This window comes from Rhipicephalus microplus, chromosome 8, assembly GCF_043290135.1.
Source record: "Rhipicephalus microplus isolate Deutch F79 chromosome 8, USDA_Rmic, whole genome shotgun sequence".
NCBI lineage: Eukaryota > Metazoa > Arthropoda > Arachnida > Ixodida > Ixodidae > Rhipicephalus > Rhipicephalus microplus.
Window position 1 is genome coordinate 29,184,726 of NC_134707.1, and position 17,727 is coordinate 29,202,452.

Consider the following 17,727-nt stretch of genomic DNA (forward strand, 5'->3'; position numbering starts at 1 on the left):
ATAGAGAAGCATTCTAAAAAACGACCCCGTACCTCAATGTTTCGCAGGCTCAAGTCGTTGAGAGACGTGTTCTGTCTGGAGAGAGAATAAAAAACTTGAACCATTTCCTACTAAAGAGAACCGTGTGTATACATGTGAAGCAGCGGGTGCTAACGGCTTCACTGGCGGCGACGTTGACACTAGCACTCACCAAGCGCCGAGCCGAGACGCCCTTGACTGAGTATCGAACCGGCGATCCAGTGCCTACATACACGGGGTGGCCATTGAACAGTTGTGCAGCGCGAGCAGTTGTTGTTGTTTTACTAGCAGACTCGGCCGGTATCGGCCTTGCGAGGTGAGAAAGGGGAGCGACAGTCTTGAGGGTGTCTTCCTAGGCCGTGTTGCGAACGACGGACCGATCCCGCCGAAGCCACCACTGTTGCGAAAGACGGCGACGCCAACACGGTCCCGAAGGCGCCACTGCTTCCAACTCCGCCGGGAAGGTCACCAGCCGTTTGGTAGCGTATGTTTATCAGCTCGCGACTGCTTCTGCGCAGAGCTGATAAGACGAGCGGACGAGACGACGGTGAGTTAAACAAGGTTTATGTACAGCATATATACAAAGGCGTTACAATTTCGGCACTGGGGCCGACAGAGACTCGAAGAGCCGAGCTCTCCTCTCTAATACATAGGTCAACTTTTCGCCTAAGACCGCCGACTCACACACATGTCGGCTCTCCGACATGGGGACTCCTCTCTCGTAGGACCGCCGATCGCGACGCGCCACAGGGCTTCTTTTATTTGCACCGGGTCCAACCAAAATGTCCAATCAGAAGCGCCGCTGGTCGTCAGGGCAGATTCCTCCAATGGGGTCGCCGCGCCATGCGTCAGACCACCAGACACGAGGACGCCGGCTCGCTGTCACGTGCGCCGCTGACTCAATGCACGTGGGCCAGAGAGGCGCCGCGCGTGTTCACGCCGTTGAGATGTTCGCGTCAGGCGGACTGCGGGCTGGCCTTGACCCAGATTGCCTTTTTCAGAGGCACGGACGTTTGACGAGGACTCGCTGGCATAACAGCACCCCCGCCGCCAGATAATGCACCGGAAAGACGAGCTGCTTCCACGGGGCTCGGATGTCAGGTGCGCTCGTTCGCCAGGTCCCTCCAGGTTCGCCTCCAGGGCCATGGGGAGAATACAGCTCCAAACTGTTCCGGGAACACATCCCATTTTTGACGACGGATCCCAGCTCCACTGGCTTGTCGCCACAACTTGTCGACCAGCTTCACTCGTCTCTTCTGACGATCTTCGGTTTCAGCACTTGTCGATGGTTCTGCAACTTGCTAAGAACGATTCGACAACAGACAACACACGACAAACGCAAGTGCCTTCGGTCACCCGACAGAACACCAGACAAAGTATAGTACAACATATACCTATCTACGTGTCTATCGGAATTTTGTTCCCTCTACATCAAGAGGCACATGTGGGACACAAGACTCTTAAAATGACAACTCAATTTTTTTTTCTCCCACGTACAACAACGTAACGAATTAGAATACCACAAAGTTGGCCCCTTGAGATTACTCTGAACGAGAGTGCTCAGCCCAGGTCGTGATGAGGTCAAAATTTTGCCCCGAATCGCCAGCGAGAAACCGAAAGGTTGAGAAGTTACTAGCTGGAACGCACTGCTCAATGCACCTGCATTAGCGTTTACCTTTCCTTTTTTTTCTTTAGCGAACGTCAAAGTTGCGCTGTGGAGCAACATGCTCCACTTCAGTAACCGGCCACTTTTAGGCGACGATACCTATGCGGCACCAAGAGCGGCTCACACTTTCGACGTTGCACAGGGGAACAACGATACGGCTTGCTACGGATTGACTCCTCACCGCTTAGCTCGATATCGTGTTCGATCACCCTCATGTTTCCGGGGCGGTCCGAAAACACGTCTTCAAACTCGGAACCAATCTTTCTCTGGTCCTCTTTCTCAGGTCCTCCTTCACTTAAGCTAGGCTCTAGGTTTATCTGCTCCCGGATTACTTTCGATCCCCCTTCAATTACCTCACTAGAACTCAAAATTTCTGCTTCCTCTTCCTTTGAAGCATTCAACAACAGATTTACGACCGCTTGATGTTGAACGTATGGTTTCATCAAGTTGTAAATTTTGTCCGGCCGCCTTCCTAATTTCACTTCATAATTTGTATCGCAAGGCTTCGATAATACTTTGGCGGGCCCTTCCCAATCAACCTCAAGCTTGTTCTTTTTGAACGGCTGCAGCAGCACTACCTGACTCCCTACTTCAAAAGCACGCTTCTTCACCGATTCCTCGTAGTGCTCCTTCGACAGCACTTTTGCCGCGTTTTTCTGGCTTTCCACTAGCGCTGCAATTTGGCTTTCCACTAGCGCTTCAATCGAGAGATCCTCACGCTGTTCTCGAATGAGCGTCTCTCGATCAACTCTCGACAGCTCGCTCCAACTTTCCGCTACAGGCGAGAGCGTTGCAACCCTCTCGCTCTGACTCAATGGCGCCATGTCGTCTCCCTTTTCTACGGAAACCGCGCCGGTCGGTTCGACGACGGGCCGCTCGCGTGACTGCTCACATGACTCATGCGGAAACTTTCCTTTCTGGGGTTCCGTCGACCCGCCGACAAGGTCACTTGAGAGTTCACCGCATCAACCAGATCAAGCTGCCGCGATAGCTTCCGCGTTTGCGATCGCGTGAGAGCCATGCACGCTAAGTTGGGGAAGAACGATTTGCCCTGCTCTTTGAGAAGCTGCTCCGAGTTGTTGGAGAAAAGATAAGGAAAACGATCATTTAGCGCGGCAGACACAGCTGCTTCGGTGCGAAGCTTACCGAACGGGCCTTCAATGACAACCGTGGCGATTGGTAAGCGAACACTCTGCACCTCGGCGACTTGCCTGATCCACGCGCATTCTCCTGTAAAGTCATCCGGAGACACCAATGAAGGATGGACAACGTCCATGGTTGCCGCTGAGTCTCTAAGTGCTCGGCACGTTTTCTCATTCACCCTAATTTCTTGGAGATACGGCTCCAACAACCGCATGTTTTTTTCTGATTCTCGGATTGTTGCGAAGGCAAATTTTTCCTGACAGTTTCTCGCGATGTGTCCTTCCTTTTTGCAGTTGTAGCAGATTAGCGGCTTCCGTTTGTTTTCCGATTCAAATGCCTGTGTGGTAGAAACCTCACTCGATTTCTCCGCTTCTGTTTGCCCTTCCCCTACACTGTCCTTCGTAAGAGACGGGTCCTTTTTGAAATTACGGTGCGGAACGGGTTTCCGTTGATCAGGTTTCCTTGAAAAGCCCTCTTTCCTTTCATCCTTTTTAACGCGCACTGCCCTGCTATGCAACTTTCGGCTAGTATAATACTCCTCAGCTAACTCAGCTGCCTTATTTAACTGTACTTCCCCAAGTCTGTCCTGCAGCCAAAGTCTGACATTATCCTCGATGCAGCGGTAGAATTGCTCCAATGCAACGCATTCCACCACTTTATCGCGGTCGTCATAAACACCTTCGCCCTTGATCCATTCAATTAAATCGGCCTTAAGACGAAACGCGAAGTCAACGTGTGACTCATTCCCCTTTTTAGCATACCGGAACCTTTGCCTGAAAGCCTCGGGTGACAACTTATAACGTCTCAAGAGCACTTCCTTAACCTCGTCATAGCTCTCAAACGCTTCCCTCGACAAGCAAGTTATCGCGTCGGACACTTCGCCGGGAAGAAGAGCTAGCAGGTTCCGCGCCCAAAGAGACTGCTCCAAAGCATTTCGCTCACAGACGTGTTCAAACTTGACGAGATACTTCGCCATGTCCTCGCCTACTACGAACGGTGGCAGTTGATCCCGAATTCTAATACCGCTGACCTGAATCGTCGGAGAAGCTGCGCTAGGCACCTGCGAACACTGTAGGATTGCCAATTCTATTCGTTTCATCTCGAGGCGCTCCTGTCTCTCGGCCTCCTCGCGACGTTCGCGCCTTTCAGCTTCCTCACGTTCGCGAGCTTCGCGCCTTTCAGCTTCTTCGCGAGCTTCGCGCCTTTCAGCTTCTTCGCGAGCTTCGCGCCTTTCAGCTTCTTCGCGAGCTTCTACTTCTCACCTTTCAGCCTCCTCACGGCGTGCTTTAATATCCACCCAGGCCTCATCGACTTCCTCAGCCGACACTCCCTCATCCTTCATGATCTCAAGGATCGCTTGCTTTCGTTTCGCACGGCCCAAAGTAATGCCGAGTTCCTCACAAATTTCGATGAGTTCCTTCACTTTAAGGTTCTCCATCGTTCACACTAGCTTCTTGCTGTTTGCCCCTGTTAACAATTTACTTGCCGTACCCACTATAAGTCAACTAGCAAGACGCGCAAGCAATTTTTCACTCTCCCGTGTTTACCCCCTCCGCATTAACTTTGGTTTCAAAGCACTTCGACTTTGCTTGAAACGATCAAAGCTCACTCTAATGCTTCACACAGCCCTTCTCTAAACTACTACAACCTGAGCTAGAGTAGTCTGGTGAACTGAGGGGAAAACATCAGGCACTCACCGCATCGATGTCGCTGACGCCGGCCGATCCCGCAGCTGCCAACCACTGTTGCGCAAGACGGACCGATCCCGCCGAAGCCACCACTGTTGCGAAAGACGGCGACGCCAACACGGTCCCGAAGGCGCCACTGCTTCCAACTCCGCCGGGAAGGTCACCAGCCGTTTGGTAGCGTATGTTTATCAGCTCGCGACTGCTTCTGCGCAGAGCTGATAAGACGAGCGGGCGAGACGACGGTGAGTTAAACAAGGTTTATGTACAGCATATATACAGAGGCGTTACAATTTCGGCACTGGGGCCGACAGAGACTCGAAGAGCCGAGCTCTCCTCTCTAATACATAGGTCAACTTTTCGCCTAAGACCGCCGACTCACACACATGTCGGCTCTCCGACATGGGGACTCCTCTCTCGTAGGACCGCCGATCGCGATGCACCGCAGGGCTTCTTTTATTTGCACCGGGTCCAACCAAAATGTCCAATCAGAAGCGCCGCTGGTCGTCAGGGCAGATTCCTCCAATGGGGTCGCCGCGCCATGCGTCAGACCACCAGACACGAGGACGCCGGCTCGCTGTCACGTGCGCCGCTGACTCAATGCACGTGGGCCAGAGAGGCGCCGCGCGTGTTCACGCCGTTGAGATGTTCGCGTCAGGCGGACTGCGGGCTGGCCTTGACCCAGATTGCCTTTTTCAGAGGCACGGACGTTTGACGAGGACTCGCTGGCATAACAGCCGGCACGAGACGCGACCGGGCGCAGTGGGGTTGCACGGAGGGACAGCGTTACACATACAAGTCAAAGAACTGCTTCGAATCTAAAAAAAAACGTTTATTTGATGTTCAAGATGAGAAGATCGGTGTGTGAGATCCTTAGTCATAAATCCCAGGGGCGCAGCCAGCTCTTAGTGTTAAAGTATGGTCCATAGAATACTTTAACGCAGCGCCTCATATTCTACAGACCATAGATAAAGTTCATAAAAGCAAGTGCCATCTTTTCTGTTCTTGGCTGCGTGTCCTTCCTCCATGGACGCGTGTTTTATTTTCCTACCACGACGACACCGGCTTACCCTTCCTTTAGCGCCGGGTGAGGGTATGACTACGTCCGTAGTTTTCTGCTGTACGCCTTAAAGGAACCCTAAAGTCCAATAAAAATTTATGTCAGAGAGAAAGCTCAATGTATGACAACATCTTAAACAACAATATCATCCACAGCAATGCTTTAATTACCTAGAAATTAAGGTAAACGCACAAAAATACATGTGCCACAGCAGGATATTTTCAAAATGATACTAATCACGTCAGACTAACTGCCCACAAGTAATTACTACTAATCGATCCAGCAGCACTAAATAAGAATCCTTCCGTGCATCAAAAGATGCAATAAAATGCTGCTTGTTTGTTTTTGTTTGATTCATAGAAAAAAGAACCACCGGATGTTTTTATAGAAAATGGCGCTAGTGGTTCGAAAATTCAACTTCCGAGTGGTGACACTGGGCAGGTCGTGCCATCTAGCGGGGTACAGTTGAACCAAAAATACGTCTGCCACTTCAGAGCCAATGGTAGGAAATTGATCAATGGCAGCTGTTGCTGCCGTGGCTCCCGCTGCTTTAATGCTGTCGGTGACGGGCAACGTTGTGCACGGCAACATAGACGTAAGTCGGACCACTTCTTGAAGCGGGTAATTTGAAGAGCGCTCACGTGATGCGGGGCACTAAAACATGATTTTATTTCAAATAAGCCCTTGCTTGGCACAACGGTAACACTACGAGATTTCTGGACCACTATTTCAACAATCAACGTCGACTTTATAGTTGTCTTTAGCGCCACTTTAAGCATAGAGAAATATACTATATAAAGTGTGGCCACTCGAGCCTTTTCGCGGCCGGGCAAGAAAGAGTCCGACCAACCGCTAGATGGCATGCCTATGCTAGCTTTTACTCCTTTCTCTAGACATGTAATAGCCGCCTCAGGACGACAATGAAAACATAAATGTGCCATCAAATTTATGCAAAGAAGAAATTCGATTGAGTTGTGCAATTTTGCATATCCGCTCTACATCGTGTCCCGCTGGGGACGTTTTATGCTTTACCACAAAAATCAATAAAGTCTGACTTGAAAATGTTGTCTATCTGCATATGTTCTGCACAAACTGTACACAAACAGGTGGTTTAGATGAACTGTACATGTATTCCCATCGCGGAAGCACAGGTGTGTAGCCTAGTCGTAAAAACGTAAGCTGTCGGAGCGTGAGAATACGGGTTCGAATCCCAGCATTACGAAGAGAATTTTTGATATTTTATTTTTGATGCAGACATTTTGGGTCTCACCAGCCAATCGTAGCGCTGAAAGCAGCGTCGTAGCTCGGCCGCAGGACCCTACGGGAGTGTCCCTTATTTATAAGTATGTTTCTCCATGCTTTAACATAGTGTTTCATACAATAATATTACCGTATAAAACACTGTGGCTTTAAGGGTGCTGCTGAGACAGCAGGTGGAGGCGAAGGGGCGTGATGGGCGCTACTTAAGTGTTTTAAAGGGGCACTGACACAAAATTTCGTGGCCGAGATAACCTGTTGGGTGAATTTCCAGAAACATTCGTATATCATCTCCAAAACACCATCAGCGGATATAGCTGGGAAGTTAGTTTAAAAGAATTTTGAAGTTGCGTGATACCTCGACTCGATAGTGCCATTGACACCATCCAAGGGGACCCTTCGGGCGTTGCCGTCGGGGACTCGTACGTCACCACGCTGCAGTGAACAAAACAAGTTATGATGACGTCATAGCCGCCATTTTTCTTTTGCCGCATTTGTTCCCGTAGTCTTTATTTCTCGGCGGCTGCTTGATAGTGCGTGGTCGTGGCGCACGCTTAGAAGGTTTTTTTTGGGGGACATCGCAGTCCCGTTTCCTATTCGAAAACAATTCTTGAAGCGGACCGTGCAAAAGTGTGTCACAGTTCTGTGTGCTGGCGTGGTCAATAGCTGCACACGCTAAGTGGCGACAGTTGCACCCAGTTTTTGGAGCTCTCTCAAACCGAAAATTATCGATAATGAGGGGTCTATATTTATTTATCTGTCAAATTCTGCAGCAAACGATGTGTCGTGTCATGACCAACAGGCCACCGGCAACACACAGTAGCAAAAAAGCGCGAGGCCAAAGGCTTTGTGTCAGTACCCCTCTATAGACCATAGTCTTTCTTGAAGTACTTCGACGCAAAAATTATGGTCTGCCTGTGGATCGACTTGTTCATCTGTCGGCAAAGGTCCGTTAAACAGCTAAAATCTAATCACATTTGCAGAGCCCACCAATATTGCTCAAGTTTCGGAGCTCATACTTGTGCGATTCTCGATTAAAAAGCAAATATATTGCGCATATTTGAGGCACAGCATCAATACGTCAATATTATTTGGGGGGTTTCTTCATACAAGAGAAGGTATACATCAGCATTTATAAGGACAGTAGTGTTTATCACGCTGCGCTGACAATGTAACGTTATGCACAAAAATACAAGTGTTTTCTTTGGTTTGCTAAGGTGGCGGCACCTACCCTTCACCTTGCATTCTACAAATCATGGCCTCCGAGACTAATGCGCACGCTGTGCCAAGGAGTTAATATACAAAGTTAGTATAATACTCTATGCGCCACGCCATCTTTTTGTTTTTGAAGATAACTGCCAGATGGCGCTTATGTCTCACGCAGCATAAATTCCTTTGATTTAACGCAGCGTAGAGTGCCACGATGCGCTCCTTGGCGCCTCTAGAATACCATTCACTCATTTTTTCGCGCAGAACACCAAATTTACAATTCGGTCACTCTGTACAGATGCAAGATTATCATATTTCGACATTTGCACTGAAACATGAAGATACGGGGTATTTTTTTTTTCAGGGACTTACCGCTGTATGAAATATGGATGACATCTGGCAGTAGTTTAAAAAAACTAAGGTTTTTCAAGAACGCGCAGCCGCTCGTTCATAGCATCGCATTGTCAGCGCAGCGTAATAAACACTGTAGCCTTTAGAATTACGTATCTATGCATTTTAGCAATAAAGAAACGCACTATCTTATTCTTGTGTATTAATGTTTACCTCAAATGCACGTGATATTTCCTTTTCGATTGACAATTTTCACAAGTATGAACGCAGTAAGTATATCAATATGGCTGGGCGTTCAGAATGTGCTTATATTTTCACCGAGACTTGTACCGTGCGACGCATAGCCCAACAGAAATGCGGACTAAAGTTATTGCGTTGAAGTGTCCCTAAAGAAAAGGACTGTGGACTTCAAAAAGAGAAGCTAGGACGAAGACAGTTATGTAATTATGCTTCTCTATGTGCAGAGTGCCGCAAGCACAGCGTAAGTGGGGCACATGCTGCCTCATGTTTCAGACTCCTGCTGTATACACAGAAAACGATCTCAAGAGCATACCCACCTCCCTGAATAAAAACTTTTGGCTACGCTATTGAGAAAAAAAGATAATTTTTTATGGGATATTATGTATTTTCATCTGATTGATTATTCGGTGCATTGATTAATGTGTTCTTTCATGGTCGATCGATCGCTACGTGCTTCATGCACGCGCGCGGAAAGAAAAATGGTCAGCACCCTATCTGTGGTAAATTTTTCAATATTTTCCCCGAGTACACTGTTTTGGGGCAGTTCACTGATGACTTTTTCTCTTTTCTTCCATCGGGTTTAGGAATTGGCTTCTATGAAATTTTCACATAGTGTATACTTGTAAGCGCGATCACTTAGAAAATAGAAAATTAAAAAAAAAAATGATGCAACCTACAGTAAAATAGGCTTTTGCTTGAGCAACTTACTCGAATCTATCAAGCCTCAGTATGTCCTTATTAGGCCTATTTGAGTACGATCCCCTAAAATACAGAGAACACGGCTGCTGAGCTACTGTATGTTTGCACACATTACACGGGATTTATGCTCACCGTCGGTGTTCAAATCCAGCTGGTAGTTGCAGTCATCGCCACAACATACAGTTGCTTGTCAGAACTCGTGATATGTCTTATATGGGCCTTTCTAGTAACTTGTTAACGTAGCATGCGTTTACAGATGCAAATATTTATTTTTTAGCTCTGTTTTTGTGCGTTATTTCACCACAAACCGGTAATACATATCGCCAAGAGACATCACATAAAAACTCTGTGATTACGAAACCGAAACTAAAGTTTAGTCCTCAGCGAATTTTTGGCATTCGCAACGGCACAACATCAGCGGTCGCCGTTTACTTTCTGTTTTCTTTTATTCAATAATGGAGTCATGGAGTGTCGTTCTCATCGGTGTGTGGCTGCAGCGATGAACCCGTCTGAATATCGCGTTTGGATTTCGGCCCCTGTGCGGACACGATGAGTGGGGGAAGCGAGATGATCGGCGGACACGGGATACGGACTCGGTCGTACCACCCGTGTTAGATGGGTTCCCAAACGCTGGAGATACTCCGGCAAGGAGTATGGGCTAGTTTCACGGGAGGCTGGTTCTACGACCCGAGGCAGGACCATGAGTCAAACATACTGCACCTCTACCTGTGGCTCTTCCTTCTGTGCCTACCCTTCTCGTTGCATATGGTGAGAGAACCACCGAAAGTGTTTGTGATCAACCGAGCCAACCCTCCACCATTGTGATCGTGTGTGCAAAGCGTGCCCATACCTTGTAGGCTTGGTGTCACATCAGAGTTTCGCCTATCTCGATGCCCACCGTAACACCTGCGTTTCACCGTGGAACACGAGGAAACGGTTTGTTTCGAAAACGACTCGCAAGCTGCCACTTGTTGCGAACCTCTTGCGTTTTCACGCTACGCTAGAAGTGTGACGCAACCTAAAGAATCGCTGTGGAAGGAAGCGTCATTCACGTACACTCACAGGCTGATTTAGCGACTTTACGTCGTTCTTCAAGGTGTATAACGGCATATACACCAGAGCATCCCTGTGATCGTGTTCAGTTTTTAGCATTAACTCGTGGCAACTCGACAGCCATGGGATGGCTTAATTGCAACATTAACGTTTCAGTTTCATAGAGGATTGTGATAAAATGAGGCCTATTATTGACGCTGCTACGTATTACAGGAGGCTTCTAAAGGTAACGCACTTTGTGTGGAATCCTGATAAGTGCGTTGTGCAGTTTCGTGTTCTCAAATCGTGCATAGGCAAGTAAATGTAAGCATTTCAAAACTGACAGGACGGTATTACAGAGCACGTGTTACACATCATCGTACCTCAGTGGGTGAAAATTTGACACTGCATATATTGCAGGCATAGGGATTTCTGATTGAACAAGTTCAATTATTCGGTACGAGTTCATAAGGAGTTCCTATATGAGTAAGTGTTCGCTGACACACCTGTGGCATTTAACGTTCAGGCTATTGCAAAAGATTCAGGCTATTGCAAAAGATTGACGCCTCTGTATCGATACTAGGCTTTTTGGGCCATGGATGGGATGCCATTGTTTCTTCACTACATAAACCCATCGATACCCATTACATTTACTAGCGCTGATATTTTGTTGCTTACGGAGGCATGATGAAAGGTGAAATAGGGAAAAAAATATAAGTTACGTGGTAAAATCAACTTAATGAGCACATGAAGCAAAACAGATTTGCCACACAGTATTTTCCTTTGGCTTGAGGAATAAGAGCACCAGTATGTTGAAAGCTGCAAAGGCATTCTTACATCGAGCTCGTGATTGTGTGTTAATTCCTAGACACATTGGTCCCTGTTGATAAAGTAGGGAAAGAAAAAGACCTATGTACTTGGACTAGGATGTAGTACTTGAAATAATGAAAATAGTTGAAAGTGCTACATTTGTCTCATGACATTTTAACGTCTGGTCAAAGGAAACTTTTCACATTGAGTCACGCATCTCTCAGGTCTAAACGTTCTTAGTTTCAGTCACCCTTTCTTGTGATACTACAGGTAAGGCTTTATAACACGGCCTTAAGGACATCAGTACCCCTAATCATGGCTCATGCATTGTTTTGGGTTTCGATAGTGATCGTTTTTCATTAGGGCCTTCGCTGGCGGTGTGTACTACACATCAACTTCGGAGACACGTCATATCTTAGAAAGTCTCTATTTTAAAAAGCACCGTGCACATTCCTGTAGGCTTCATGAGTGGACAGCCAGCGCCTATTCAACTTAACTATGTCTCATGTTATTGCAAAGCATAATTTGATAAAAACACTGTCGTGTTTGACGAACTGAATGCCAGGACCAACGTCAAGAGAATTTCTTTCCTTTGCTCGAAATGAATACAAACAAAAAGTTAGCTCTGTGTACTGTTCAGGCCTAATATTTGATTCTATTTGTGCAAGGATTAAAGCTCAATGACTGTGGAATAATTATGCTTTAATTACATGCTTATTAAAATGAATTGCTGGAACTAAAAAAACTACACATTGCGTCATTTTTGTTTTTGAAATGTGACACTCATTGCCTTGGAACTACCCCATGTGAATTCAACACATTTGCAGACAATGAATGGCAATTCGCACCTGAAGGCATTATACTCACTGCCATTGCATGCTGTTGCTGATTCTGGCCACATTTTCAATGGAGATGAAATGCTTGAAGCCCGTGTACTTAGATTTAGGAGAAGTTAAATTAACCCAAGGTGGTTAAAATTTCTAATGCCCTTGATTGTGCATCCTGTATAACCAAGTTGTGGTTTTGGGGCGTAAAACCACAACAGTTAATATAATTTGTCACCCTGAGCAAGATACATCATTTCTGCTTGCATGTTTTTTGCAGCTAAAGCTTGTTCATATATTGATGCTGCAGTTACATCAGTGCCAAATATGTATCATGCCTAGCCGAAATGAAAATGGCTGTTACTGGGCTTTCTGCAAACCTATTGAAACAACCAACACACGCATGGCAAATTGCCTTCTAGGTTGGAAAAGCGACACTTTTGCCTTTTAGTGACAAAATGCGGTAAAGAAAAGAATTGAAAATTTCAGGGGCTCGGTTTTTCGTTGTTTGACAAGCTCTCATGAAAGTGTGGATAAATCACTTGAAGAGACTCGCGCAGTTTTCAATATCATTTGAGCAGATATTGTGTGAAAGGACACGTCGATGCAGAAACATTGCACAACAAATTCAGGTTATCCTGATAGGTTAACGGCACTGTATTGTGTCTGCACTGAAGCTAATGCACCGGGGTAGGTTAGTGGTCATGGTACTTTATTGCTCACTGGATGGTTGCAGGACTGATTCGCGGCCACGGTGGTCGTATTTCGACGAAGGCGAAATGTTGGATGCCTCTGTGCTTAAGCTTAGGTGCATGTATAAACACCAGACAGTGAAAATTTTCAGAGCCCCTCACTATAGCATCCTCAATAATCACATCTTGCTTTCAGTACGTAAAATGCAAACAGTTATGATAATCGCACTGTAGGTGTTGATAAAATTATCCTACTCACCGCAATGCTCTAGTGACCAACACACTCGGCTGCTTACCTGCAGGTCACGGCATCGAGTTGCCGGATTTTCGATGGAGACCGAAATAGTTGAGGCTCATGTGCATAGATTTAGGTGCATGTTTAGGAAACCCAGGTTATCGAAATTTCCGGAGCCCTCTTCTACAGCATCTCTCATAATCATATTGTCGACCGATCACCGTGACTGGGACCTTACGTCACCATACATCACGTTTATGTACAACTCCTCCTGCCACGACACTGCTGGATACTCACTGTTTCAACTTTATTGGGACGCGAACCAAGGTTGCCACTGGATACATTACTTTCGGCTTCGGCAGAGTTGACCCCCGAATACGCTCGCGATGCTATTGCTCGCGCTTACCACGCCCTCAGCTTGCCCACAGCAGAATGACGGCTTCACAACATACGTAGATGCACCGTTACGACGTGCGACATGGGAAGAATGATTTCCAGCGTGTTCTCTCGTTCTTCTCTCGTACCTAACACGACGCGTCATCCTTTCAGAGAAGCTACATTCTGGTTTCATGGGCCCGTACTGCGTGCTACGACAAGTAACAGCAGTTACGTATGAAACTGCATCGGATCGCTCCAGAACCTCATCGCCTCTGTTATCTCATGACGTGGTTCACGTATGAAGGCTCAAGCGCTACCACCTGCCTTCTACTGTGACCCCATAAACATGCTGGATTAGCACTTTTGCCGCCAGGGTTGTGTTGCATGGTTTCACCGTAATTATCAGTGTATAGTGGAACATATTCTAAAAGGCGTGTAGTAAGAAGTTGATTTTGACCTTGCTGCACTGTGGCTTGCGACTGACAGTGTTATTGTCAAGTAACAATATAATGGTTTCGGTACACTAAACTTTAACAATTGTTATTATTTATGTACGTATCGTAAAAATAAAAGTGTCGGTAGCAAGTTCGATGCCAGCCTCTCTATGACCATTCATCTTTAGCTACCCTTCCTTGGACGAAATATCTTTGTGGCTCGAATGACAGCCACACTTCTTTTAAGGTATGCAATGCAGTACTTGAGTGAACTTTGCTTGAATTTCCAGAGAGTGTTTAGGAAGACGGATTGATTTGTGTTAGCATAACTGTTAGCATAGCTTGTACACTCCAATATAATGTGATGAGAAACCTGCGCCGTGCATTCTACAATGCATAAAAGCCGCTGTTATGTCTTCGAAGGCATGCTTCATGATCTAATAATAATGCTTGCCTAAAAATAAACAAATAGCAATGGCAGCTTCTAGTTCCTATACTTGCTCACTGTGATGTGGATATTGATGGGTTTATCTGGACCCAGTTAATTTTTTTGGCTGGGCAAGTATATTGAAATTCTAAATAAGCCAGGACATGAACATGGCAAGTTTCAAAAAATTTATCGTGCCATGGTAACACAGAGACGAAAGAAACAACAAAAATTAGGTGTCTTGCTATTTGTATATTGGTGTTATGATTTCAGCATACAAAAAAAAAGTGTCAGTTTTACCTCCGCGTGCTCCTCTAGAGGTCAACAGTTTATGTTCAAATGATAGAAAATAAAGTTAATGGACTGTTTTGAAGAACATACAGAAATAAATTGCTTCGCCCTATCAGGTGACCAAACGTGTGAAAGTTGTCAAGACATCTGTATTATTATTTTACTCTGTACCCATGCTTACCCGCTCAGCAGCAACTCAGCGATTTATTTATTTATGTATAAATTTATTTATTTGATACCCACAGCGCCATAAGGCATTACGGTGGGGTGGAATACAACATGATTACAAGACAGATCACAAGCTCAATTTGTGTCAAGTACAGTACAGCCTAACCGGATAGTAGGAAGTACTCTGAATACATAACGTAACAGAGATTGACAAAAATGTACGAAAAATGCCAGCGGGTAACATACAGTAACACGATAACAAATACAATATGTATATCGCACAACAAAACACCCGTCATCAACTGAACAATTCACTTGACTCTAACAAAGAAAAAAATGAATCACTATGAACAGCGACAACGATCACTGAAGGTAATCGATTCCACTGGGCAACCATTTTAGGGAAAAGAGAATTCCTGAACACTGCCGTCTTACATCGGTACTCCCCCACTTTGTAAATGTACTTGGACTAGGATGGCTTGGACTAGGACTAGGATTGGACTAGGACAAGGATTATGTGTTTAGCCTTTACACTGCGGTTTTAGGTTTCTTTCCCAGCTGGGGTGACCTCATTTAGATGTTAATTGATTGCGACAATTCATGCACTACGATTTAGTCGTGTCTTATGCAGTGAAAGTGTGTGTTGTACACTTACATGTATTATATGGTTATGCTGGTGTTATGTTCTTAGGTGTGTGTTATACTGTTAAATTTGGACCTCATTAATTTGGAAAGTTGAATGATTTGGACATGTTAGTTGGTTTTGGCCAACTTGTACTTAGTTTGATGGCATCAAACTCGCATTAATTCAGTGACATTTGACTGTAACTAAGTTGATTCGTATGATGCTTGGAGAGTGCCAAGCGGCACCAATGCGCGGCACAGAAATGCGAGAACAATGTTTGCAGGCAATTGGAACGATGTAGCTACGGTTCTGTGCGCATGCGGATGCGACACTGTGTAGCTTTGTTTTGCCTTGATGCAATGCATGCGCAATGCGACTAAGTTCAAACGTGGTGGGAGCTCTTGAAGATCAACTTTCAGTTGTAGTTGGCATGCTGGCGTAAAACTATTTTGTTACATCATGATGAACGAAATATTAGATTGCGGCCGTTTATCCGGTGAAAGAAGTATTGTCAGGTCTGTGTGTGCGGTTGTGATTTTCGTGGCACTATATAATAAGGGAGGTGTGCAGAGCGTCTTTTATCCTGATTGGGAGATGTTGATGTCATCAAGTGGCCACACTCTGGATGAAATCCCAGGACGAGAGAAATTGTGGCTTTTACTGTGCTCTTGTGGAAAATAAGTGCAACGTTTTTGTATCCATCAAGGTACTGAAAGCCTATAATGTAACAGGTGTCTGTTTATTGTTTTTTGATATTTTTGATCATTCACCATTCAGTTGATGCAGACGTCTCTTATGCCCGGGAAATCCATACTAACGAGGTTTTACTGTACAACTTCAGGTGGCCAGCATTAATCCAGAACTCACTACTATGATCTGTCTTGTAGACAGAACGTTACTTTGGCACATTTAATTGCATGAATTAGTGAAATACATTAATCGATCAAGTTATTCCTCTTTTTCCAGTTCCTTGAGCCAGCACTGCCAGTCTGGCTTTGCTATGCTGCCATCGTGGGTATGCTGTTTGCGACGCTCAAGATTATCAACGTGCGACTTCACCAGATGTTCGACAGCGGCGAGTGTATCGAAGAATCGAGTGACGACTCGAACCGGTCCGTTTCTGTTGACCACACCGGACAGAGCTCTCAGGGTCATGGTTCAAAAAAGTAAGTGCTGTGTGTTTTTCCAGATTTTCTGCTATGCTTGGGAAACAATTGAAGACTTTATTACAGACAAACACCAGTTCAATGAGCACAGTTATGTATTAACGCCACAGCATGAAAGAGTTTTTTTTCCAGAAATTTCATTCTCGGCAATGTTCATTGTGAGCGAAAAATCAGTGTTTGTGCACTTGGCGTAGTCAGCCACAGACTTGGTGCGCCGTGGTCAGTGTGGTCACCCATCTGCTGAGTGTTTCACCCTTGTAATTTTCATACTGTGTAATTCAGTGCACGATAGGAGCACCAAATGGTAAAAATTTCAGGAGCCTTCCTCTACGGCATCTCTGATAATTGTATGTTGGTTTTGGGGTCGTCAAACCCCACATGTTGAAGATTATTGAAAACGAAATATATGATTGCTAATGGTTGCTGGCAGCTAGTAGTACATACACTAATAATCTATGGCAGAGCATTTAAATGCAGAGGCACTGAAATAGTGTTGATGGAGCTGCACTGACAGTTTCATTCCTAGGCTGTTTCCAGATTGATTGAATTAGCAAACAAGTTTGTATGATAAAAAGGGATTGGAATGTTATGACAATGATTGGTACAATAAAAACGGTGCTGCTCATTAAGCAGTTTCTTGTTCAGGTCTGGATTTTGAAAACTTTTGCGGAGTAACAATGTAGTTTTTCGAATAATGTATGTGTATTTTAGTAAGTGTATTGTTATATTTATCTTGTACAATACTGCAGACGTAAGTAAATTGGGAAGACGAAAAAAAATAATGAAAAATGGATGATGGAAGCGTGACATGAAATCTTCAATTAACCCGCCCATGTCACGGTAGTGTCATGAGCACTGTGTCAGAGAAAAATGAGCGAGCTGAGAATGGCCTCAATGCCTTGTGGAAAGTATTCGGGTCGTTCTGTAAAAAATAGTGTAAAAAGAGCGACCCTTTTTTATGAACTCCTAGCACTTCCATCTCTTGCAGGTTTTTATGACACCTGAAATGTATTTCGAGAAAAGCAGCTTGATATTGTAGTACCTATTGTAACATTCTAGCTTAGTCGAGAGCAGTACCATTGTTTTTTAAGTAATATGTTACCACATTTTGATTTTATGTCTCTCTCTCTCCCTCACACACATGCACACAGACAGAGAGAGAGTCAGTTGGAAAGATGGTCTGATTCAGAGCTATAGAGAGGTAGCTGCCACGCTTTGCTTGGGATACTTGTCTGATGCTCCTAAGTGAGCCATGCTATGCAAACGATTGCAGTTTTTTAGCTGCATTAGCCAGGCAGGCATGCCGACAATTAGGAT

At 45.4% G+C, this 17,727-nt stretch overlaps 1 protein-coding gene across 2 annotated transcripts in view; it reads left to right on the forward strand.

Annotated features, from left to right (window-relative positions):
* The first annotated feature begins 9,790 nt into the window (after positions 1-9,790).
* pcx (pecanex) overlaps positions 9,791-17,727 on the forward strand; it is a 96,590-nt gene continuing 88,653 nt past the window's right edge. For both annotated transcript variants that reach the window (XR_012885527.1, XM_075871406.1), the window contains exons 1-2: positions 9,791-10,096; positions 16,211-16,410. Coding sequence is in view for 1 of the 2 variants with exons in the window: in XM_075871406.1 (XP_075727521.1) it covers positions 9,944-10,096; positions 16,211-16,410 (353 nt within the window). In the remaining variant the exon portion in view is untranslated. The remainder of the gene's footprint in view (positions 10,097-16,210; positions 16,411-17,727) is intronic.